The sequence below is a fragment of the Esox lucius genome, chromosome 3, assembly GCF_011004845.1.
Source record: "Esox lucius isolate fEsoLuc1 chromosome 3, fEsoLuc1.pri, whole genome shotgun sequence".
Classification (NCBI taxonomy): Eukaryota; Metazoa; Chordata; class Actinopteri; order Esociformes; family Esocidae; genus Esox; species Esox lucius.
In genome coordinates this window covers 26,239,344-26,266,139 of record NC_047571.1, presented here as the reverse complement: position 1 = coordinate 26,266,139, position 26,796 = coordinate 26,239,344, and the positions used below count along the sequence as shown (strand labels likewise).

The 26,796-nt window shown below is 40.7% G+C and overlaps 1 protein-coding gene across 4 annotated transcripts; it reads left to right on the top strand.

Annotated features, from left to right (window-relative positions):
- Positions 1-26,796, top strand: ankhb (ANKH inorganic pyrophosphate transport regulator b). Of its 4 annotated transcripts, none has more exons than XM_010893056.3 (12): positions 1-967; positions 5,118-5,334; positions 8,765-8,883; positions 11,166-11,249; positions 11,724-11,894; positions 12,760-12,894; positions 15,878-15,970; positions 17,024-17,119; positions 22,985-23,114; positions 23,901-24,024; positions 25,042-25,141; positions 25,817-26,796. In XM_010893056.3, the coding sequence occupies exons 1-12, from the start codon at positions 872-874 to the stop codon at positions 25,928-25,930; spliced, it is 1,479 nt and encodes a 492-aa protein (XP_010891358.2). In that variant the 5' UTR covers positions 1-871; the 3' UTR covers positions 25,931-26,796. The 4 variants fall into 4 exon arrangements, with proteins under 4 accessions (XP_010891358.2, XP_010891364.2, XP_019896930.2 ...); XM_010893062.3 differs by lacking the exon at positions 1-967 and adding an exon at positions 1,395-1,487; XM_020041371.2 differs by lacking the exon at positions 1-967 and adding an exon at positions 1,395-1,498.

The window sequence follows — 26,796 nt, the reverse complement described above, 5'->3', positions numbered from 1 at the left end:
CAGCCGTATTACAACTCCATCCTATATATAAAACAAAACCATGACTGTAAGTAAATCAAATTAGAGTTCTGGTAGTGGAACCAAGGTGATGGAAGACCACATCTGGGGTCATGACATTAAGGGAAATGGACACATTTGCCCATGATTCAGCATGGACTACAGTGACTAAAGCCTGTGGATTCTTTGCCAAAATATATTGCTGTCATCTACACAGCAGGCCAGTCACCAAACTCGTGATATGCAATAAAGGGAAAACATGACAAGAGATAAGCAGAAGGAGAGAGAACTATGGGCACCTTCACACTGTCGGAAGCGAACACTTAGAGACAGTCACGTTGTTTTTGTTGTCCAGCGTTTAGCATAGTTTTCCGTGTGCAGCTGGTGACGTCCAGAAGAGGAGTGGTTTTCATGTGGCGACCCCCTGCGTGCCGTTAGGCTAAGGAAGGATGGTAATACAACATGATAGCCTATCGTTTACCATAGAGCCATCTGCAGAAAAGCCGCTTTGCTGAGCTGAAGGGAAAACACGTCCTCCAAATCGTTTTCCTCAGACTCATTATCGTTGGCCAGCGAGACAAGTGGGCAGAATATAGCCGCGGGTTAATTTTATGTATTTATTTTTCCCTCTCCTGATGGATGAACAATGGAGAGTTTGTTAGCAGAAATTTCTGGTGACCCTCCTCTTTGCCCCTGCGTTAGATCATTGTTTTTGATGCTGTTGTTGTGTAGGAGGCAGGGACGGACCTGATCTTTTTGGATTTCTGCTAGAAAAGACCGAGAACATCGGCTGGTCACGGCGGCTCGCGTTTTTCCTCCCTTCGTAGTTCCAAGCTGCTGATGCTGGCGTTGCTGTCACTCACCCGGCGATATTATGGTGAAATTCCCATCTCTAACCCCCTACTTTCCTCTCATCCGATTTCTGGTTCCTCTTGCAATCACTAACATAGCCATCGACCTCGGGGAACAGGCAAGTATTCTTATATTCCGTGTTTTTATTTATTATCCCAATTAAACATGTGTGAATACTGTTTTAGGCTAGGCAGTGTGACACACCTTACTAGACAGCTTAGTCCGCACCAGTCGCCTTTGACTAGGTATAAACTGGCAACGACACTGCCATCCTTGTAGCCTTGTGGTCCAAGCCGTCACTTCCATAACACTATAATCAAAACCACACTGCGTAGTGTGCAATGATGTACTCAACTACATCTGATCCATATCAGGTTAGGGGTTACTTCTGGGCAAGAAGTAGCTAGATAAGGGGATCCTAAACGGGTCGTGCATATCGCTGATCGGGTTTACATTGTTCTCTCCCTCTTGAATGCGACTTAACTCGTGTTTTTAAGTATACCCTACAGTACTCCACCTATGGCAGCTGTTGAGACGTAGGCCGACACGTGTTAATTAATCAGTCAATTAACGTTGTTTGTGGTACACAGCACTTTCAGTACGTGCGACCCAGTTATGGAAGATATCGAAAACGCCTGGTAGGCTACTGGTAAACACACATACACAATCAAATATAGCCTTAACACCAACACTAGTATAAAACTACAGGTCTATTAAATTAGTAGTATAAAAACCTTGGTTACCTGTAATCAATTTTGCTACCACTATTTGTGACCTCATCATCAACAACATTTTATTTGAATGACTCAAACAGGTAAATTTGAATTGGGAAATATCACATTGGGAAAGGTTTAATTGCTTCCCAAGAGTAGGCTTTTTTCTGGTGTTAAGTGTGGAGTATTTTCAGATGATGTTATGTATTCCCGGTGGCACGGCAATCAAAGCTACTTGCAGCACTTAGCTGACCACCACAATCTTGGTTCAAGCTTTGAATGTACCAATTAAAGGACGAGTAGCTGGAAAGCCCTATAGATGATACAAATTGACTACCATCACCCATGGAAGGTCGGGCATAGTCAAAAGGGATTTCCTAGACTTATCTCTAGTAAGTCTAGGAAAAAAGCAGAATGGTTCTCCACAGACACCTAGGAGGAAGTGTTTGACAATCTTCAACTCTCCTTAATCTATCGGTAGGTATTGCGATTAGGCTGCACCGTAGATACGCACGGAGATGACAACATTTGAGAATGGGGTGAAAAGCACTAATGCAGTAAAAAAAAATTCACCTAAAAGAATTTGAACACTATCCCATTTTGGAATAGAAAATTAATTCAGATTTTAATGAAGGTCTGTGTCGGTGGCATATATTTTTAGTTGTGTCACCGCATATTGTTATGACTGTTTTCATCACTCGGTGGGATTAACATGTTTTAATTAAGGTAACAGCTCAGAATATTACAGCTGATGATGACTAACCAGGGGTTCTAAACCCCGAGCTTGAGGACTCTGAGTTCTGTTTGATGTTCGGACTTTTATACTTTGCCTCGCTCCATGGTAACATTACAGGTCTAAAGTCTTCTACCCCACCCCAATTCTTTCACTGGTGGTCTGTCAATGTTGTGGACCATCACTGGAACTTAGTAAATTAACACATAACAATTATATAGTAGTAGACAATCACTGAAGCTTAGTACCTGAACACAATCATTACAGTTGTAACCACGCATCAGAGCTCACTACCTTAACACGTATTACAGAAATGTATCAAACCTTTGAGTTCAGTAACTGAACGCCTAAACATTTGAGAAGGAAACCATCACAAGTTCAGTACCTGAAGCCTAACTTAAATAGCAGGAGTCCATCACTGCATCTCAGTAACTGAACTCCCAACCACTGTAGCTGGAGACCATCACCGGAGCTCAGTAACTGAACTCCCAACCACTGTAGCTGGAGACCATCACCGGAGCTCAGTAACTGAACTCCCAACCACTGTAGCTGGAGATCATCACCGGAGCTCAGTAACTGAACTCGCAACCACTGTAGCTGGAGATCATCACTGGAGCTCAGTAACTGAACTCCCAACCACTGTAGCTGGAGATCATCACTGGAGCTCAGTAACTGAACTTGCAACCACTGTAGCTGGAGATCATCACTGGAGCTCAGTAACTGAACTCCCAACCACTGTAGCTGGAGATCATCACTGGAGCTCAGTAACTGAACTCCCAACCACTGTAGCTGGAGATCATCACTGGAGCTCAGTAACTGAACTTGCAACCACTGTAGCTGGAGATCATCACTGGAGCTCAGTAACTGAACTCCCAACCACTGTAGCTGGAGATCATCACTGGAGCTCAGTAACTGAACTCCCAACCACTGTAGCTGGAGATCATCACTGGAGCTCAGTAACTGAACTCCTAACCACTGTAGCTGGAGATCATCACTGGAGCTCAGTAACTGAACTCCCAACCACTATTGCAGGACACCTGAGGCCAGACAGTACCCAGGGACTAAATTATTAAATTTGATCGAATTGTTATCGTCAAATGTTGAATTTGAGTTCCACAATATTAGGATCTTGTTTTAAGGTCGTTTGGGAAGTGTTTGAGATAGTTTGGAGTTTTTAGAATGAGGCCAGCTACTCCCCGCAGTCAGATTAACTTGTGGATACCATTTATGTCTCTAATTCTAAAAGGAACCTGATCAGGCATTAGAAACACTGAACTAATTAAGGTGTGTTTCATAACATGCTAAACAGTTTATAAGAAAACACTTGGGTGCATATGAAGCCTCCCTCGTCAATCACTCAACTCTATTCCCAGTCACAATGACTGAGAGCAGGAATGACCTTTGAACTCAGCCTTCTGCCCACCAGCGGAAAAATATTTAGGGTAACACTATCAAACATGCATGGTGACATGCTTTTAATAGCCATGCTCTTCTGCCTCTGGGATGCTTGTAGTGTCACGGCAACAGAAAGGTGCCAGCGGAGAAGCGTCAGTATGGTACTGGGGTTTTTCAATGTTCTGTGGGGTTTTATCTGTCCCAAAATCAAATTTGTAAGATCCATAATAGACACAACTGAGATTAATTTAACTAAGCCCAAACCTGCAGAAATAGGGTTTTGGGGTGAATATTTGGTTATGGCTCCAACACAGTGATTAGTTCTATCTCAACAACTGTGTTGCTTGTTGATAGTCAGTCTTCTTCAAGTGACAGGATTTTCACTTGACCGGCCAGTAGTGGAAGAATGCTAATATTTACCAGCAAGTGTTTAAGAATAGCATGGGTAGAAACAATTAAGGCGTAACATTGCTTGTAGGAGGCAGGACACAGGCACTGGGAGAACGGAGGGCTTTTAATAAAAAGAACCAAGATGTAACGAAACTTAAGAAAATAAGATTACAAAAGGAATCGTATCCAAACATTGACCGACAAGCTAGGCTAGGGAAGTCGGAACTTAAAAAGGGACAGTGGTAAGGAACAAAGGTGAGGGCAGTAACAACACTAAACAGGTGTCCGTGCTCCAAATGAGGGAGTGATGGCATTGGATCTTGCTGGCCAGCTTGCTATGCCTGGGCGGGACATAAGGAAGCAGTTTAGTCAGAGACTCTTTGGTTCTCCGTTTGCCTTTTAACATTCAATGTACATCTTAGTTTCATTGAAATGATAAATAAATACAATTTCACATCAGAGGGTTGCTTAAGCAGGTGTGTCGAAAAATTCTAAAATTATACTTAAAATTAATAAATGACACTGCATTTGCCAGATTATTTTTTAACTGTTTATAGACAGCCTTAGTTACAACTTGGAGATTATCATGGTCAGTGAAGTCCGTGCAGTCCCTGTTCACCTTGTAGCCAATACTGTTCTTCAGATTAGAGTCTTGTTCTGGGCTGTGAGCCATGAACCACATTTAGTGTTCGCTGAGAGTCAAGATTATAGAGCTTCTAATCCTGCCACATAAACGAAATCAACATTGTCTGAACTAAACTGATTTATACCTTCCAGTACAGTACAGACCGACCGCAATTGTCTATAAAGGTTCACCTGTAATCTAAGATAATTAGAGCTTATAAAGCTGTAAGCAGGCCTCCTTAACATAATCTATGTGCTACAATAGGCTGGCCCAAACTGTTTCACTGGAAGCCTTGTCTGCAAACTATTTCATTGTTAGTCGTGATTATTGTCCATTCAGTCACTGTGTTTAGTTTTCTGCATAACTGTACAGAACTTTATGTTTTAATTCTCCGTCTTCCTCTCTCACGCAGGCTTTGAACAGGGGAATTGCAGCTGTCAAAGAGGATGCGGTTGAGATGCTGGCCAGCTATGGCTTGGCCTACTCCCTGATGAAGTTCTTCACAGGACCTATGAGCGACTTCAAGAACGTCGGCCTTGTGTTTGTCAACAGCAAACGCGACCGCTACAAAGCTGTGCTATGCATGGTCACCGCCGGGACCATAGCGATCATCTTTCACATTCTCATCGGTGAGCTTGTTACGTGGTTCTGACCGTTCCCTTTGGTGTACAGTTCACAGTAGATAAACATCCGTGTATTTCATTAGTTGAGTAATTCCTCTCAGCTCAAATGTAACGAGCCGTGGTGGCTCTCATTCGTCCATGCTCCTCTCTGCTGTCCTTAAACGACTTGCCTCTCACTGGGCGGGGCCCGGCACCGAGGCACTCTGCATCCGGTCTTGGCTGTGCCGCATATTGGCCCGCGTTGCCCGGGGTGTGGCGGGCATCAGTTGTAGGCATGGTATTGACTCATTGCTCTGTGAGCAACTCCCTCAGGCTGTTTGGATGTCTGTGTTAGTCAAAGGATGCACGACCTCTTGCACACTAATTCCACTAACTTGACGTTTGGACGAGCTGTGTGAAAAGAAGTCTACGATGGTGGTTGCTGTGATGAGACACGGTCGGAACTACAATTAGCTACAATTAAATACCATGAAAACGGGTATGAAACAGGGTTAAAACAGCACAGCCATGTTTGATATGCCCCTAAGATAGCTTTTATATTCTTCTTCGAAGTAGCTAACGTTTTTGACAGATAAAGTGAATTGAAACTGGGCCTGGAGTTGTCATTGTGGCTCAGTCTTAGTCATACTCGTAAGAATTGAAAGGGCAGAACGTGACTGTCATTCACGTTTTCTCGTACTCATTCTCCCTGTTATGCCGTGCATGCTGTGCAGAATTTATGACGATTCAATTCGAGCAGAATTGTCCTTTTATGATGATGTTGCGTGATGTTGAAGTGCCATAACACAGTATAAGGGTCTGTTTCTCATCATTAGCAGCCAGTTGTCAGGAAATACGGTAAAGGCATATAACCACACTGCTCAATTCCCAAACAAACTATAGCTACAACAAATTGATAAGCACAAAGCTTGAAGTTTTATTCCCTAAGGTTCACACTTTTAATACATCTTTCTCTTAAAAATGTGTAGCACTGCACCTGCTGTCATCTATCACCAAGAAGGGCAGAATGCTGTTGGACATTTTAAATGTATATAACACAATTTCATAAAAAAGAAAAAGCTATGAAAATACCACTCATGTCTCCTTCTGGGTTAGGGATCCATAATATCCTCATAACCTCCTTTCAAATTCAGTCTACATTTATACCAAGAATCTCTTGTACAAAGATTACTGTAGATGGCTAGCTAAAAGCTATATAGCCCCTAAAATGAAAACAATGACTCCAGTCACTCCGTTTTTTTTTAAAGAATAACAATAAATAAAGGTCACGTAATACATGGCAGTCCGCAATCTCTAACCACTATGCCATTTAACAAGGGGTAGTCAACCAGCCAGCCAGCCAGCCAAGTGTTTAATTGAATTTATAAATGCCGATTTTGCAGGTTTTCCTACTTACAAAGCATGTAGAGGTCTGTAATTATTATCATAGGTACACTTCAACTGTGAGAGACGGAATCTAAAAAAATCCAGAAAATCACAATGTATGACTTTTAAATAATTAATTTGCATTTTATTTCATGTCATAAGTATTTGATCACCTACAAACCAGTAAGAATTCCGGCTCTCACAGACCTGTTAGTTTTTCTTTAAGAAGCCCTCCTGTTCTCCACTCATTGCCTGTATTAACTGTTTGAACTTGTTACCTGTATAAAAGACACCTGTCCACACACTCAATCAAACAGACTCCAACCTCTCCACAATGGCCAAGACCAGAGAGCTGTGTAAGGACATCAGGGATAAAATTGTATACCTGCACAAGCCTGAGATGGGCTACAGGACAATAGGCAAGCAGCTTGGTGAGAACTGTTGGCGCAATTATTAGAAAATGGAAGAAGTTCAAGATGACGGTCAATCTCCCTCGGTCTGGGGCTCCATGCAAGATCTCTCCTCGTAGGGCATCAATGATCATGAGGAAGGTGAGGGATCAGCCCAGAACTACACGGCAGGACCTGGTCAATGACCTGAAGAGAGCTGGGACCACAGTCTCAAAGAAAACCATTAGTAACACACTACGCCGTCATGGATTAAAATCCTGCAGCGCACGCAAGGTCCCCCTGCTCAAGCCAGCGCATGTCCAGGCCCGTCTGAAGTTTGATGAGACAAAAATAGAGCTTTTTGGTCTAAACTCCACTCGCCGTGGTTGGAGGAAGAAGAAGGATGAGTACAACCCCAAGAACCCCATCCCAACCATGAAGCATGGAGGTGGAAACAATATTCTTTGGGGATGCTTTTCTGCAAAGGGGACAGGACGACTGCACCGTATTTAGGGGAGGATGGATGGGGCCATGTATCACGGGATCTTGGCCAACAACCTCCTTCCCTCAGTAAGAGCATTAAAGATGGGTCGTGGCTGGGTCTTCCAGCATGACAACAACCCGAAACACACAGCCAGGGCAACTAAGGAGTGGCTCCGTAAGAAGCATCTCAAGTTCTTGGAGTGGCCTAGCCAGTCTCCAGACCTGAACCCAATAGAAAATCTTTGGAGGGAGCTGAAAGTCCGTATTGGCCAGCGACAGCCCCGAAACCTGAAGGATCTGGAGAAGGTCTGTATGGAGGAGTGGGCCAAAATCCCTGCTGCAGTGTGTCAAACCTGGTCATGAACTACAGGGAATGTATGATCTCTGTAATTGCAAACAAAGGTTTCTGTACCAAATATTAAGTTCTGCTTTTCTGATGTATCAAATACTTATGTCATGCAATAAAATGCAAATTAATTACTTAAAAATCACACACTGTGATTTTCTGGATTTTTGTTTTAGATTCCATCACTCACAGTTGAAGAGTACCTATGATAAAAATTACAGACTTCTACATGCTTTGTAAGTGGAAAACCTGCAAAATCGGCAGTGTATCAAATGCTTGTTCTCCCCACTGTATACTACACAAAAAATATCTATTTATGTTTTTAAACAGGAATGTGCTTTCTCCTGAAAATAAACTATTGATTATATTTTAAAGACCCAGCTGCTGTGTCAACCCTACTGATAGTAATCCAGTTGATGGTTAAATAAACCAGTATTTGTGTAATCTAAACAACCCAAAACAAACAACCCCAAATTTATTTTGAAACATCAGCTTCTGTATATTTTGCATGAAAACAGACAAATATAAAAATAAAATTTTAGTAACCATATTGTGGGTCTGTTTTATTATGCCAGAACTGATGAACATCCACTTTGTTACATTTTTTGTATATTTCTTAAGATCTGCTTCGATATCCATTTTTCTATTTATGGCTTGTGTGTGTTAGACATGTCTCTAACCTTCAGAGTAAGGATCCATAACATCGATTCATGCCATTTCTATAACTTTCAGAATGTTTCACATAGTTACATTCTCCTCTTTCAGTTTTCCATTTAAGGGAAACTCCTCACCAATATATGATATCAAATATCCCAGTGCTCTACCGTTTATTTCTATGTTCTTGTCCTGTTAGCCTACACAGAGCTGGGCTACTACATCATCAATAAGCTCCATCATGTGGACGACTCTGTAGGGAACAAGACCAGACGGGCTTTCCTCTACTTGGCAGTGTTCCCGCTCCTCGATGCCATGGTGAGTCTGGATTGTAGTCCCATTATAGCCTCTGTATTGGGAAGTGTTGGACAGAGAGGTAGTACGCTGATGTTCTGACCTGATGTTCTGACCAACTCAAAATTGACTACTGATCTAAATTACTCCTTTAGGCTCTGGCTTGACAGAATGGTGGTGTTCTTACATTCTGACCTGTCACTGAGGACAGTGGTACCTACAAATAATATGCCTTGTTTATATATCCACTATCTTTGGTTTACCATAGATAGTTGATATATTCACAATGCCATTTACTCGAGGAAAACCGATAGATCCCGAAATGAGCCTATTCTAGTCTATTGGCCCATAACAATCGGCACTATTGGCCCTTGACAAACAAGCACACAGTGCTTTTTTGATCAAACTTGACGGTAAAATGCAACCACAAAAGTTAATCTTTTAGTAACAAGTTTGTCTTCTGAGGATCTCTTTTCTGAGTTCCTACTTATGCTGCACAGAATTTAGCAAATACTTTTATCTTATCACACAATAAAGTGAAACAGTATGTAGAAACATAAACTGTAATAATTTGGTTGTGGTTCAGTTTTATGTATTTAATTAGGACATTCGTCCCTAGCAAGCAATCTTGTTTTGCTACGTGTTTACTGGTTGGCCAAGTGCACAGTCTGTAGCACAGATATGGATTGTGCCTCTCCATGCCAAGGATTGCATTATTCTTTTTTTTGTTGAGGACAGGAGAAATGTAATTTTTCAGGAGATACATAATGAAATTTGCTTTGTTTAGTTGCATTTCTCAACTTGTTTCTTTATCTTTCTAGCAAGTCGAGCTAGCCTACCAAGGAGCTAGTCCATGGAATGTCATTTGATTCTCTGCATGTCAAAATTAAAACATGAACTAACACTATGATATGTCAGATGAGGTTTGACAATGATCAGTGCTGCTCCACTACTTTGGTCGATTGAACTGACAAAGCGGTAACAAACAAATGACTACAAACAAGCATACACGCTGACACGATGTGTTTACAATACAGTGTTTGATTTTATTATTTGATTGACAAAATATATAAACATGAGCATTAGAAATTAGATCAAGCAGGGGCATATATGTAAGCTAGGTAGTAAATTGTCTGATTCTCTCCAACATGCATCTATTCTAAAAATGGGAGAAATTACTGTGATCCTGGTGCTGCTGAATGATTTATATTAAAATATGTTGTTAACTAAATGTTTTTTTGCAATTTGATTGGGAAAACAAAATAATATTAATTGTATGATTGTAGACATTAACATTTTACTAATCTTATGTTACTGAATTTAGGCATCCTATTTTGTCTATCAGCCTCTAATTGCTCCAACATGTAGGTATTGCAAATTGTACAAAATAAATAAGCATGTTGGTAATAAGCATGTTGGTAATTTGAAACAATAACAGTAAAATAAAAAAGTATTTGCATAGTATACTGTAGCATTTCTTCTCCACTCTAGAGCACAGTTGGCTTAAAAATTGGGGAAGTAATTTAAATTCTCAGAGCAGACTTTTTATGTATTTCATATCTGACAACAGGCCAATGCTATTAATATCAGAGCCTGCTATTTTGTCTGTACATCTTGCTTTTTCTATATTTGTCATGGTCAACTCGGTCTTTCATGTACACTGCTGGTGATTTGGGGTGGGCTTATGATGAGCTTTCCTATCTTTTTTACATAGTATTTTGTGTGTGTGTATTTCAATATGTAGCACCTGTGGTTTATTGTGTCTAACAGCAGTGTTGATATACGACTATATGTGTGTTTTTATATTCTACTTTCCATCTGTTCATCCAGTACTACATATATACTAACTGATAAGTCACTGTTTGGCCATAGGTTGGTGGATATCTTTCTGTTTTTCTCTTACCCTGGATGGAGTGTTCTGGTTTGTGAGCTAGCAGTGGACAGTGTTGTTTGCAGAAAACAGACTAAAGAGTATTTGGTATTCTTGATAACAATTCAGCAAGAATTTGTTTGAAAAGCTCTTTATCCCAACTGGTGTTGTTAGGAAATTGCCAAATGAGTTTGCGTGTTTTTAACTGATTTGATGTGTATTAAATGTCATTGTTAAAAAAAAAAAAATGTAAACACGTTAGATTGTTTTTGGCGAGGCAATGACTCCTTCAGCTATTCATTGACAACTTGTTGTAAATAATGTTTCACGTTGTTGTTACAATAATGTGTTTACCTCTCGATGATTCAGGTTTTCAGTGGTTTAGTTGTGTCCACTTAATATAATCATTTGATCTACTGTTTAATTGTGGTTTCAGGCCTGGACACATGCTGGCATTCTACTAAAGCACAAACACAGCCTATTAGTGGGCTGTGCCTCAATCTCTGATGTCGTAGCTCAGGTAAACATTTCTTACCAATGGGCCTATTGATCCATTGCATTTCATTGACCAGTACACGTATGGTGATTCAAGGGGCTGCACTGTAGAGCATGGAAAGAAGTAGGATGCATTATAGCATATCTTAGCCTTTTATTTTGGTATTGTATTTGCTTGCCTCGGTGTGCCCCAAAAACACATTCACGTTTTATTATTGCAACAAAACAACAAAGACAAAAAAGACTCTCACTATAATAGTATGAATAATAAGAACTTTTACAAGTTGTACAGTTATCAAAACCGTTTAGTAAACATGTCTTTCTCTGCCTCTTCTTTCATCACTTCCTCTATGTTACTGTCTTTCTGTTTCTCCAACGCTCTCTTTTTCATCTTCCCTTGTCTCTCTTCCTCCATCTCTCCCTCTCTTTATCACTCTCTCGCTCTCTCCATCTACCCCTGTCTCTTTCCATCTCCTTGTCTCCCCCCTCCTCTCCCCAGATTGTTTTTGTGGCCATCTTGCTTCACAGTCGTTTGGAGTGTCTGGAGCCGATGTTGATCCCCATTCTGTCCCTCTACATGGGGGCCCTGGTGCGCTTCACAATTGTAGGACTCGGTTACTATCGTAACATCCACGACAACATCCCAGATTCCAGCGGTCCTGAAGTCGGGGTAGGTCATCTCAGGTCAAATATTACGCTGGGTGTAGAACACGTGATGTAGAACACACGATTGCTTGTCAGGTAGAATGTTGAATTGTGTGTTGAATTATGTATTGCATTTCTATCTGGAACATCCTCATTATTTTACAATACTGGAAACACCTGGAAGAAAACGTCCCTCTAATGATCAGGGCCAAAATGACTCATTACATTGATCAGGGCTAACCCAAATATGGCTGGGTAGTTAACCGAGGTACTCAAACAGATTGCCCTAATTATATTTTTCATTGAGTTAACGAAGATGGGGAATAATGTTTTTTTTTTACACATCTTACACATTTTCTGTTGTTGTTTTTCTCGCAAACACTGGCTACAAACAAATGTGAGAACTGCACAGACATTTTGAAAAACAGACAGTAGGCAAATCATTTCTCACAGCACCGTATGTTAGCTAACGTTCCCAAACCTTCTTCAATCATTTCTCATGTCAAACACACCTGTCGTGTACAAGTGTGCAGTGTGGAGCTCAACATAAGGAGGCATGATCTGTTAGAAATGCAAATATACCATGTGATTGTCTACCCTGACAGTTACAATAGTATATTACTTATTCGTCCACTGTACGATGGAACTGTAGTTACAATAGTACATTACTTATTCGTCCACTGTACGATGGAACTGTAGTTACAATAGTATATTACTTATTCGTCCACTGTACGATGGGACAGTAGTTACAGTGGAATGTATAGTACTGTAACTTAATTGTCCACTATTAGATATAAATACATTATAAAGTACTTTATTGTTTTGTGGAATTATCATCACCTTTCAATGTCTCCCTTTTTACCCCTTCCCCTTATCCACTGGTTCTGCAGGGGGATGCTACCATAAAAAAGATGCTAGGTTTCTGGTGGCCCCTGGCCCTGATTCTGGCCATGCAGCGAATCAGCAGGCCTATTGTCAACCTCTTTGTCTCCCGAGACCTCAAGGGAAGTTCTGCCGCCACAGAGGCAAGTGTCCTACTGACTTCATTGGGTAGTTTGGGAGAATTCAACACACTGATGTTGATCCGCGATACATTTTCAGTAGTGTGCACTTGTCCTGACTTGATGAAAGCATATGCTCGGTGCGAGAATATAAATGCACACACTGACTTTCGGTGAAACCTGGAGAGTGCAGATTAGGTGAGGGATATAAAGACATTATGAAAGTCAAGGCAAGATTGCACCACCAGGACATTGCAGAGACGAGGATGTCCCTCTAAAACTCGAGGAGATCAGGGGGGGTTACCAAGAGTCCACAAGGCGCTCAGATCATTTCTGGCAGGAATTGGAGTCAAGTCAAAAGTCAAGTCAAATTTATTTATAAAGCACATTTAAAAACAACTTATGTCGACCAAAGTGCTGTACAGCCAAAACATATAGCCAACTAAACATATTTATAGGACATGACAAACATAAACAGAACTTTCTACCCATTTGCAGACTCAAATGCTAATGAAAAAAGATAAGTCTTAAGGTGAGATTTAAAAACATTGCTACTAGTAGAGGACCTAACATTTAAAGGTAGGCAGTTCCACAACTGTGGAGCAGCAACAGAAAAGGCAAACGTGACCATGGAACACACAAAAGCAGTTTGTTGGATGACCTAAGGGTCCTTGAGGAAGAGTGCTGGCTAAGGGGGTCTGAAATATAGGATTCTGATCCATGTAGGGCCTTAAAAACAATTAAAATAATCTTAAAATCAATCCTGTATTTAACAGGTAGCCAGTGGAGAGAGGCCAGTACAGGAGTGATGCTTTCTCTCTTTTTTGTACCCGTTAAAAACCTAGCAGCTGCATTTTGAACAAGCTGAAGGCGGGACAAGGTAGACTGACAAATTCCCATATACAGACAGTTACAATAGTCCAGAGGGGAGGAAATGAACACATGAATAACTGTCTCTAAATCCTTAAAGGACAACAGCATTTACTTGTTTATCAAAATTAAGATCTGAATAAAAAACATTTTTGCATAGCTATGTACATTGTTGAATAGTGGCCCTACGTTATTAACAATAACCTTGGTGGAATCTGTGGGGGCAAATACAATAACTTTTTTGTATTATTTAATTGAAGGAAGTTTTAGCTAGCCAGTATTTAATCTATCTAAGACAATCAGAGAGTGATTTCAGGGATTTCTTTTCATCAATTTTCAGGGGAAGGTACAACTGAATATCATCAGCATAGCAATGGTAAGAGATGTTATATTTCTGAAAGATGGAGCCCAAGGGAAGCATATATAACGAGAATAAGATAGGGCCTAGGGCAGTGCCTTGAGGTACCCCACAGGTGATTGATGCAGAAGAGGTGAAAAAGTTCCCAGAGGCCTCATTGCATATTACAACAATTGCACATATTCTCCTCAGGTCTTAGCTTTGGTCTAGAGGGGCAAGACAGAAGCCATTTCTAACAAAGGACATCCAACAGCCTGTATTCATTTTGCAAGAAGACCTATTCAGCCTCTAAATTAAAACTGTGTGGGAAAATGTGTTATGATTTAATGTAATGTGAAAGTTTTTGCCTTGATTCTAAGCGATCCAACTGAAGTAAATGACCTGGAATTGCCCAGTCAAAGACTGGACCTCTATCATTTGAGAAAATCTGTGGAGTGACCTAAATAGGATTTCCTTCCTGCGATGTGACTGAAAGGATAGCAAGTATTTTTCTACATTTCAGTAGCAATGTCCACACCTACAAAACTGGGCAGCATGCCTTAAACCATAAACTCCACACAGAGCGGTTAGGCCAATCAAAGTTGACCTGTGTCCAACAGTTAAGTTGTCAAACTGGAGGAATATAAACAGGTCATTGGGTTCAGTCACCAGTCTGACAGTAATAAAGTACAAATGTCTTATGACCCCAACGCTCTCGAGTTCATCGTAATCTACTGTTTAGTGTTTTTGTGTTTCTATATCAACCCTTTATTGACCTTTTGCAATTGCAATGAAATATGTAATATGTTCATCTCAGTTAATTTGCTTTTGCTGCTCAAGTGCAGAAAGGCTTTCTTTTTGCCTTAGCTGACGAGGGGTATTCTTCACACACGCTCCAGTGTTTACATTGAATCATTGCTCTATTAAACCGAGAATGATAAACAGAGTTTAGATAGAAAACAACAGTGAGCGATGAACAATTTCGCTGGAATCAGATAAACACTGGACAGGCTTGCTGCTTCTGTTGTCAAGTGATTGAATGCAAAAGGAAGATTGTCACAGATCTGAAATAGCCCAAACTATAAATAATGTAATTTGGTTTTGCCATCTGGAGAAGTATTTATTATGAAATGGCTAATGATCTTATAAAAAGATTGGGAGAGGTATTTAGTATGATATATCTAGTGATGTATGAAGACCCGGGGAAGCATTTAGAATGATACATTCAGGGATCTGTGAAGACCCGGGGAAGCATTTAGAATGATGCATTCGGGGATCTGTGAAGACCCGGGGAAGCATTTAGAATGATACATTCAGGGATCTGTGAAGACCCGGGGAAGCATTTAGAATGATACATTCAGGGATCTGTGAAGACCCGGGGAAGCATTTAGAATGATACATTCAGGGATCTGTGAAGACCCGGGGAAGCATTTAGAATGATACATTCAGGGATCTGTGAAGACCCGGGGAAGCATTTAGAATGATACATTCAGGGATCTGTGAAGACCCGGGGAAGCATTTAGAATGATACATTCAGGGATCTGTGAAGACCCGGGGAAGCATTTAGAATGATGCATTCAGGGATCTGTGAAGACCCGGGGAAGCATTTAGAATGATGCATTCAGGGATCTGTGAAGACCCGGGGAAGCATTTAGAATGATGCATTCTGGGATCTGTGAAGGATTTAGGATGATACACGCAGGTAGTGATCCATAAAATGTACTGCAACATGGCTCTCTGAGACTCCTTTGCTGAAGTAGCGTGGTCGGTTGAAGTGTGTGTCTCCTGTGATTCGTACAGGCCGTAGCTGTGCTGACTGCAACGTATCCCGTGGGGCACATGCCCTACGGCTGGCTGACAGAACTACGCGCCGTCTATCCCGCCTTCGACAAGGTAAGCGGGATAGTTTACAGTACCTAACAAGCAGGAAGAGAGAACTGGGTTTGATTTCAGTCGACACCGTTGCGTTAGGGTTTCAGTGAAACGCCAGAATACTGAGGACCAAACAGCTGTAGTTACCGCGAACGAGATGCCAGCAGATGGCTGAGGAATGGTCTTAGAAATCGGCATTGTGGGTAGGGCAGTACCTAGTTCTGCAGTGCACCATTGAGTGAATCTCAGCTTCAGTTTTGTGAATGAGCTAATAGTTGGTGGGAAGTTTATGCCTAGCTTAGCACGGTACATGGACACACGATCCATGTCTCTGTGTTCTCTTTACGCAACTATCAATATTCTTTAATTTTCTGTTTCCTTAAGTGTGATCAGCCTGAAACTGCAAAATGTGTTTCACATATTCACATGACGCAGTGTGTTTTGGGAGCGGGCAGAAAGCTTGAATTCCTGTAGCTCCTGTTGACATTTTCATAATAGTATTTATAGGTAAACACGAAGCAGACCTGCCCCAGGAAGTTTAAGGGCTGCAATTTGGAGAGTTGCTGTGTGATTTATTTGTGCTGAGTCACACATCCGTAATGAACTGAGCCAAGGCCAGTTGCCTGTTCTATGGTGATAAATCACAGTATCAGTCTATGTGTTAGAAATACATTTTCAGGGTGAAGGACATTTTGTTTACAGGCCCTCTTAACCATGTCATAGGTTATGATGTGGTAGTAATTGCGTGTGTCAAAAAGTGAATTCTGTTGACTACTGGTCAAAAACCAAAATCTCATAATTATATGATTTGTAAATCCATTCTGTTGTTTATTTGAAAATGTTGGTTGAGATTCAGTCAACTGCCTGTTTTTGCTAAACGCATTGCACAAACTATGCAATGTTAATTTCAACTTGAGGCAATATCCACAACATTAACCATGACTGTCCCTTATTTTCCATCTAAATGTAAAAAATATTTACTTTAAAAGTGTTGATTGCGGACAAGGGAATGTGCTTGGCCTTAACTCACTAATCGCACTCAAACCAGCAATGTTTGTTCCTCTTTGTCCACAGAGCAACCCCAGTAACAAACTGACCAACATCAATACCACGATCTCCAAATCCCACATCAAGAAGTTCACTTTTGTCTGCTTTGCACTTTCTATTACGGTACGTTTAGCCTTGCCACCTTGTTGACTTGAATGAACATTCATATAGTGTACATTGAACTCATTTAGGCCTGTAATTGTTTAAAAAACATTACATTAACATTACATTATGCATGTCTGGATGTGGATTTCAATCACGTCATTGCAGAAAGTTTTTGAAGCCTTGTGCTTTCAGAAATGCTTCTGTAGAAGGATGAACTTTCTCCATGATGAATTTTCCCTGGTAATATACCCCTTTTTGTCAGTGACTTTGAGTGTCCAGACAATATGATTTCTATATATGCATATATTAGATTAGATTCACCTTTATTGTCATTGAACGGTAGAAGTACAGTACAACGAAATGCAGTTAGCATATAGAAGATGGCAGACAATTGTAGTAGAAATTCACCAATTAGAACTGTTTCTAAGGCAGGTAAGACAGAGATCAAAATGCTCTTAATAAAAATAAGTTTATTGCCGGACCGGGTAAGCGTAAAAGAGCCAATGTCTCTTACTGACTGACTGCTTGAGTGGGTGAGTGACTGACTGTCTGACTACCCCTTGTTAAATGGCGTAGTGATTAGAGAGGCGGGCTCCGGAACAACAGGTCCCACGGTCGCCTCCTGTAACAGTCTAAACACATTATGCCTGAGGTTCAGGAAAGACACAATAGGAAGCCTAAAATAAAACAGTTCTGGTGGATATTAGGATTTGTCCAGGATAGACAAACACTTTGCTGGCTAAATGATTCTTTTGTCTTTTCACTTGACAAAAAAGTCAGTTATCGTCACCTATATTGATGCAGTAGTTATTTTATCAGTCATTCACAAATGGCTAATAAGCTGTTAAAACGGCCAGTGGCAAAAGTCATACAGTTCAAAGATACTATTTGTGGTGGAGGTAAACTTAATAAGCGTTACTCAGTTTAACACAATAGTCAATGGTGTCTAACGAAATATTCAAACTTGGCGTGATGTTAATGAGTGACAAAATTATATAATGTCAAGAGGCAATACTGACACCTGGCAAATGGCATGGTGTTTAACGACACAGCCTTTCATGTGGGCGACTCAGGTTCGATTCTCGAGAAGGCAGCCATGATCAAAACGTTCTGTTGCGGGCCGGCTAAACTAGGCTTGCCTGGTTTCTTGTTGTATCATATTTGCAATTAGAGACAGAAACACACTAACACAAGATCTAGAGTGTCTGCCTGGAGAACAGTTCAGAAAACCAAATTTTTGTGTAGGTCAGAAATCTCACAAAATAACTGACATTTCATCAATACATTTTAATCTTTTTCAAACCACATTTTACATTTTAATCTGGTTTATTCCCCTCATCAGAATCTCTCTCCACCCAAGGTTTCACCCAAATGCAGGTTGCCCACCTGCGTTTTACAAATACTTCTTGAATTCAATTGTCCACCCATGTCTTGTCCCCCTCTTACTTACAACACCATTAACATATCTTGAATTATTCCTACTTGGCAAAATACAGATTTGGTTCCTTTCTAATCAGTCCAATACTAAACCAGTAATCATCTACTCCCCTATTCATCTGTAGAAGTCACTAATACATTAGTTCAACACATTTCTATATCTCAATGTAGAAGTATAATGTATGTTACAAGTGGGATGCATAGATGTGCAATGAAGGCAAATGCCAGTACAAATGGTAATGTTAAATGTGCAACTGAAATGCAGGGATAACAGCAGTGAGGTTCCCGAGGTTGACATGCATGGAGCAACTGAAAACGTCCTTATCAAACTTTGCGAAGCCGTCTCAGAGTCCAGTATTACAAAGGGAGTAGTGTAACAAGGTCCCTGAGAGGCAGTACTAAGCGGTGGGCGGGTGGGTGTGGTTAGTGTTGGGTACAGATTTCAGCAGGGTTACAGCAGATGCAAAGAAACTCTTCCTGAACCTGCTGGTGCAGAAACGAAGAGACCTGTACCGCCTGCCTGATGGTAGGAGGGCAAACAGTTTGTGGCATGGATGTGATGGGTCCCTGATGATGCAGCGCGCCCTATGCAGACACCACTTGTGCCGGAGGTCGACGAAAGATGGGTGCTGGGCAGTTTTAAGCACCTGTTGCTGGGCCTTCCGGTCTGTCACGAAGCACAAACCACACTGTGGTGCAGTTAGTCAGAATGCTCTGGATGGTGCAGTTAGTCAGAATGCTCTGGATGGTGCAGTTAGTCAGAATGCTCTGGATGGTGCAGTTAGTCAGAATGCTCTGGATGGTGCAGTTAGTCAGAATGCTCTGGATGGTGCAGTTAGTCAGAATGCTCTGAATGGTGCAGTTAGTCAGAATGCTCTGGATGGTGCAGTTAGTCAGGATGCTCTGGATGGTGCAGTTAGTCAGGATGCTCTGGATGGGACAGGGGTAAAATTTCACAAGGATTTTGGAAATCAGACAGACCTTCTTATATGGTCTGATCTTATATATGCACATATTTAAAGAGATCAGCGTCATTTGCATATAATACATATTGTTGTATGTATTAAGTAAAAGTCCTTAACTATTGATAATACCCAGTTACATATTACAGTTTTCCGTTACGGTGTATAGAGGACCAAGACATTCATTCTCATTGTGATGATCAATTTAACTGACTTTCCCTTTTGACCGACCCGAGGGAAGGCTAGTTGGGTATGAGCTTAGGGCCTTGGGTGGTTTTGTGTCACGGATGCATGTAAAACCCTCCCGTTAAGTGGTGGTTGTGCCGATTACGTTCCCATTGGAAGTTAAGAACTCAGCTTTCACATGGAATGATGTGATATGCTTAACATTACGAAGTTATTGTGGCTTTAGCCATACATTTCTCATGTTTGTGAGACTTTGGGTACTGTGATATGTAATGCATGTACATTTATTAGCAGGTCCTACATGTACCAAACATAACTGTCTTAGTTTTTCCTATTTTAAGGGAGTACTAATCTAAACGTTGCAAGAGGAGCTTACATTAGTTGTTGCCAGGCCGCCTGTCGTTTTGAGGAGAGGCTCAGCATGTCTTGGCTTGTGTGTCTATGCCACACACAGGTACTTCACATTTTTCCCATTCCAGTGATGTCTTTTCATCCCGGACCACAGCCCAGGGCTGGTCTGGTGGGTGAAAACAGGAAGAGTTACAGTGCGAGTGGAAAATAGCGGAGGATACTTGCTTCCAGATGTGGGTCAGCTACAGTACCCCTCTTTCCAAACAAAGTGTGGAGCAGTGAGGACTCCAGGCTCAGACCTTTTGGTTGCGTTATTGGAGGCCAATCTTCTGATCAGTTTTCATCACAGTAATTGAATGTGGTCAAGGTAATGAAAATGTACCTTAACAAGCACAGGGGCAGGATTATAGCCTCACCAATGGGCCCTGCAATTGATTTCAAATCTACAATCTGAGGACAACTGGCAGAATTACACATTCAGCAAAATAAATTGACAATGTTTTTTATACAGATTGAAATCCAATTGTGGGGTTTTTATAGTGATGTTTTCAGCTACTCTGTTTGGAATGCGTTTCGTGTAGACATTACAAACGCATCTGAAGTAAATGAACATGCCGCTGACTCTTACTTGTTTAACATTCCCTGAGTCCTAAACTAAGCTTCACCTTGAGGGTTGAAAATGTGGGTAACACTTTATTTGAAGGGGTGCGCATAAGAGTGACATGACATTGTTATGATACTGTCATAGCCATGCCATGACACATGTAAGAATCATTATGAACGTTTATGAATGTTGTCATTAGGTGTCATTCGGTTGATTACGTCATTTTTTTAATGCAAGGTTGACATTGTTTGGGATGTCTTTGTTATGACAGCTTGACAGTAACTAAGACAAAATATCGTGTCAATGTCTTTGTTATGAGCACTTGAAATTAACCACGACAACATCAGATTAAACTTTATTGTAATTGAACAAGTACAGTACAATGAAATTGAAGGAGTAGGGTAGCATGTGCAACTGAAATTAGGTTCTCGAGGTAGACATGAACCTGTAACAACTGAAAACTTCAGACTTTGCAAGGCAGTGTCAGAGTCCAGTAGAACAAAGGGTGGATATGGTTAGTGATGGGTCACAGAGTTCAGCAGGGTTAGAGCAGATGGAAAGAAAGTGTTCCTGAGCCTGCTGGCCTGGAGCTGGGTACCAGTGATGTGCTGGGCGGTTTCCACCACCTGTTGCAGGGCCTTCCAGTCGGCTATGGAGTAAACACCAAACCATGCTGTGGCGCAGTTAGTAAGAAACATTACCTGTCATAAACATGTCATAGCAGGCCTGATTATCAAACTTGAATAAACTAGCTTTATGTGTTAGCATTAAAAACTGTCATATGTGGTTGGTTTTGACATTGGTTGTCATGAGACCATTATAATTGTGTCATGAATATTTGGCAAGTAAAGTGGCATAATTTGGACTTGTCATAAAGATGTCATGACGTGTTGTAACACTGTCAAATGCATTCATAACAGTGCCATTAAGATTTTTCTTGACTTCAAGTACAGTGGTACAATTTGGACTTGTCATTAAGTTTGTCAAATATTGTCAAAAAGATGTAATTAAGTCTGTCAAATGCTTCTAAATACCTTAACAAAAGCAATATAATTCCAATACAGTTACACAATTCAATGATATTAATCCTTGGTATATTGTCAGGAGTGTTGTTTTCGAAAGGAATGCACCACCGTCACAGCATTTTACATAGACATGGGTCTCTGTCATAGTTATACAATTTCCACGCTTTTCCAACTCTCTACATACACTTTAACAGGTAAGTTATCAAATTGTATCGAAAGGTCCAGTGTACTTTTGTACTTTACCAACCAGGAAAACCGGATAAATGATGAGAAAGACATGGCTTTTCCTTGAAGAGTTATGAGAACGCGCAGGTGTTTTGATCGATAACAGTCCCAACGCAACACGACAACGTCAAACTGCCCCCTATAGTGCAAGCGTAGTAAGCGTCCTTCAATATAACATGTCATTATCAACCCCAAATGCGACCATACATTTTGTATGTCACACCTATTTGAAGACGAAAGTAGCCAGTCTACCTTGTAATAGTGGTTACCGCACTGTAATCCTATTAACAAATTGGATTATGTATATTATCTCTTGAATAATGTATATTACTTAGCCTATTGTTCATGCAAACCACTAGTTACATGAATGGATGTGCTGAATCAACATTAACAAAATGACAGTAAAAACTATGTTCCTGCACTAAACCTTGATATTAATTTGACTTGTTTTTTCACATCATGGAAAAGTCTGCCCAAGACACCATTATAATGGCGTATGGCCAACCAGTGGTGCCACTATCATTTTGAGGTGAATCTTCAGTGACTCAGGAGTGTGATTACCTTTATAACACCCTATTTCCTGCCATTTTTGCCATGCATGCTCAATATGCTGAGTATGAGCACTAGTCTCAGGGTCAGCAAAGTTCCTTTTATGGCAGACAGAATACTGGCTAAATAGTTTCTTCACGTTTGATAATTAGGCCCATGTTTATGACAGGTTATGTTGTCTTGGTTATTGTCATGTTGTCATAACAAAGACATTGGCAGGTTATGTTGTCTCATGTTAATGTTAAGTTGTCATAACAAAGAATATCAACCTTGCATAAAAAATGACATAATCAACCGAATGGCGCCTAATGACAACATTCATAAATGTTCAAAAGGATTCCTTCATGTGTCATGTCATGGTTATGACAGTATCTTGACAGTGTCATGTCACTGTTATGCATACCCCTTCAAATGAAGTGTTATTTGATGTGATGGAACTGAACATTGATCCGTGTTAAGGCAAAGGTAACATTACATTAATCCTCCCCAACCGTAGGACTCGTAAAAAAGGGTTAATGCTTAGTTTTTGTTTGGTGTTACACAGCTATGTTTTCTGGTGTTCTGGACGCCTAACATCTCAGAAAGAATCCTAGTAGATGTCATTGGTGTGGACCACACCTTCGCAGAGCTCTGCGTCCCTCCGTTGCTAATCTTCTCCTTCTTTCCTGTGCCAGGTAAGGTCCAGCATTCTTTATTTCACACTAACCGAATTGTGCCCTGTCCGACAAATAGATATGAGAAATCAGAATTGTGCCCTGTCCGACAAATAAATATGGGAAATCTTACCTTTAATTGAAGTGAAAATACAAAAAATAAATTCTTAATCAAGAAATCATTTTTTTTTTCTTTTTAGTTAATTGATATATTATGGTCACATCTAGATATTCATATTCTTAACCAAATCTAATGGAAGTATCTTCCCATTGATATATTTTTTCCCAAGTTATTTTGAGTAACTCTTTAAGTGGTCATCCATGACTTCCTGTTTAACCGGGTTATAAATTTGAGGTGTTATCTATCAACAGATAGGGGAAGGCAATGACAATGGTGATAAAAATGTTTCCACTAGTAGGGCTGTGATAAACCTGCCTGTAATTGTACCTAAGAGTATTTTCCCCCACTGTGAGGAGGATGGTTGAAGAGATAAATAACTCAACAGCCAAAGAGAGCCTCTTCTCTCATTAACACAAGAAATCTGACCATAGAACCATGCTCCAATCAAAGTTCCAATGACGTTTAGCAAAACTCCATGAGAGGAAAGGCGTTCTTGTGGCCTCAGCCGCATGACTCACTACAGTATCCCTTTCTGGGAATGGGGTGGTTTACCTAAAAAAAACAGGCTACTGATTTTATTTTATTTTAAACTCATCACACACATCCTGCTTACAAATATCAAAAACAGTCAACTCAAATGTATTGTTTCTTTTAAATAATTGACAATTTCTCTTTTACTATGTCAGTGACCATCCGGGCTCACCTGACAGGTTGGCTCATGACTCTGAAGAAGACCTTCGTTCTTGCACCCAGCTCTGTCCTGCGCATCATCGTCCTCATCACCAGTCTCATCGTTCTCCCTTACATGGGGTAAATGCACACTTCTGCATTCACAGATCTCTTGAGCGTTCTCATGCTGTCATTACCTACTCAGTGCAAATGCAGGAATGAAATGGTCCACCTGACCTCTAATAAGGTCACCAGAGGTTAAGTGCTTACTACTTAGGCTGAAATCAGTCCACTTCACCACCATCTGAGTACCACCGTCCTGTCGTTTCCCTTGTAGTGTGAGATGTGTTCACTTCGCTGGGCACTTATCTCCACACTTTTCAGTCCTTGGTCTAGTTTTCCAGAAAGAGACTGAGTGTAGTCCAGCAGTAAAACATTTCCATGGATTTTCTCTATTGAGCTTGGTTTTGATGGTCCTTTTTTGTTTTTTTGTGTCTCAAGACGTTTAAAATAAAGTGTATTCAAAACAGGAAGTTGAAATTGAACTGCATAGTAGAAAAATAATATATTTTTTACTTCCCCTCCTCCCAGTTAGTGTGGGAAAAAGCAAAACTGACTGGATGGACATCATCCCACAACTATCATAGGTGCCAAAATACCTTCACTGGCGCCACCTGCTGGATGTAAACTGCTTTTGTGCACGTGGAAGGGTGATGGGAAACCGTTCTCCTTAGTGTGAACTAAACACTAGTCTGAAAATTAGAATGTACTTTTGGTTGGGCTTGGGTCTCTGCGGTAAACCTTGGGCATTCCTGTCATGCCTTTTAAAACGGTGGAGCTACACTTCTAAAACTGAAGAGGAATTCTTGCTAAGAGTTCTGAAGTAGTACACTGTATAGGTAACATTCTGCCATTTTGAACACAGCCTGGGTCAGTAGAGAATACCTACATCCTAGTTTTTCCCTCCTAAATAGTTAACTTTGTTGAGTTACCTGATGGTCTTTACTGGGGTGCGTCGTTCAAGCATTGCATTTATTTTCAGGTCTGGAATAGCCTCATAATGGCAAATTAGAGAAGTATCAAAGAGTGAGTGTAGTGTTTGTGTGTGTTCATTTGTACATGTCCTCATTTTCTGCCTGTGTAAAATGTGTGTTTCAGGGTGCATGGAGCCAGTCTGGGAGTAGGATCTCTCCTTGCTGGATTCCTTGGGGAGTCAACAATGGTGGCAATAGCTGCCTGCTATGTCTATCGAAAACAGGTGAGTTACATGGCACCTGATTCAGAATACATTTCACAGCTAAATCCACACCAACAATGGAATTTCTTCATCTTGACTTGAAAATATGCTATTCATACCGATTAAGTTTGCGTTAAAGTTTTATTTATAAATGCATATTTGTGACTAACAAAACAGTGTTCATAGGTGTAGTCGTTATTGTACCATATTTCTTTTACAAAATGCGGTCTATATGTACTATAAAAACACACGGGCATGTTATAAATGGGACCCCTACATCAGCTGATGTTGTACCATGAGTGAACACAGGTACGCCACAAACTGCCACAGAGAGCTGCTTCTGTGCTTCAGCTGCCGCTCAACCCAATTGAGGACCTAAAATATTCCCTAGAAGCCTAATTACAATAATACATTTATGTCTATGTGGGCTGGTTAATAATCCAATACATCCTTGTTCCAACTTCAAACACTGGAAAATGGTTTCTATTATATGCAACCGCGATTTTCTATAAAAGGGCAAATATGCGTTATAATGTCATTAGACGGCTGTAAGACAAGTTAACGTTCCAGTCCACTTGCAAACCCACCATGCAAACAAGTCATCATTGTAAGTTATCACCTAGACCGTATCCAGAGAATTACATCCGAATCTAACGCAGTCACTAGAGATTAAAAAAAGCATGTTTCTAATTTTAGAAAAAAAAGAAAGACACGGATGGCGAAGAGGCGGTTGAAGGAGAAGAGGACTCCGCCCCAATGAACGTGACGCCCCCGAGACAAACAGATGATATCGTAGAGGAAGAGGACTGAGCCGGGGACGCTGAAGGCCTCTTAAAGGGGCATGTTGGGGGCACAGCCTAGTTCCCTTGTTTCTGTGGGGCAGTCTTTCTATGGCCGCCCGTTGGTGACCCAGCCCAAACCCCACTTTTAAACCGTACATGGTTTATGAGGTTTGGAGGGTACCCAAACCACACCCCTGATTGCATTTAGGGAAGAGACTGAGAGGGGAATCTGAACAGGCAGCAGAGTACATTTGTGGCCAAAAGAAAACATCTTAATTGTTGCGGTTATGAACCTAATATAGTGTACAGCGCTGGCTGGTCGTTTGATCTTCTAAAGGCGCAAAATAAATGCTGTAAGTGGTTTTGTTACAATAGAGTTATTGTCAATATTAGAAAATATATTTTCAGACACTAAAATCCTACACACACACACGCATATACAGACACACACTGTTTGATTTGGTTGCTACCAAGTCAGGTAAGCATGATAATGTTGGTAACTGGTACCAAAAGCAAATGTTGTCCATTTCAACTCCATTTCTCTTGTGTTTGACAAAACTTTCTGTGCTGCCGTCCTTCACTTTAGAGCTTTTATGGCAAAATACATACTTTCACTGTACTGTAACTTCAACTGCTTGGTAAAAATACCTTTTTATATTTACTTTGAATGTACAACACAAATAATGTATATGAATAATGATGCTGAGGAAATAATGTATATGAATAATGATGCTGAGGAAATAATGTATATGAATAATGATGCTGAGGAAATAATGTATATGAATAATTATGCTGAGGTAGGTCTTTGTGTTGTGACCTCTGAACTTTATCTTTACTGGCTGTACACTGGTTGGGGAACAGCTTATGGTTCCCAAAATAAACGCGTTGGCTTTT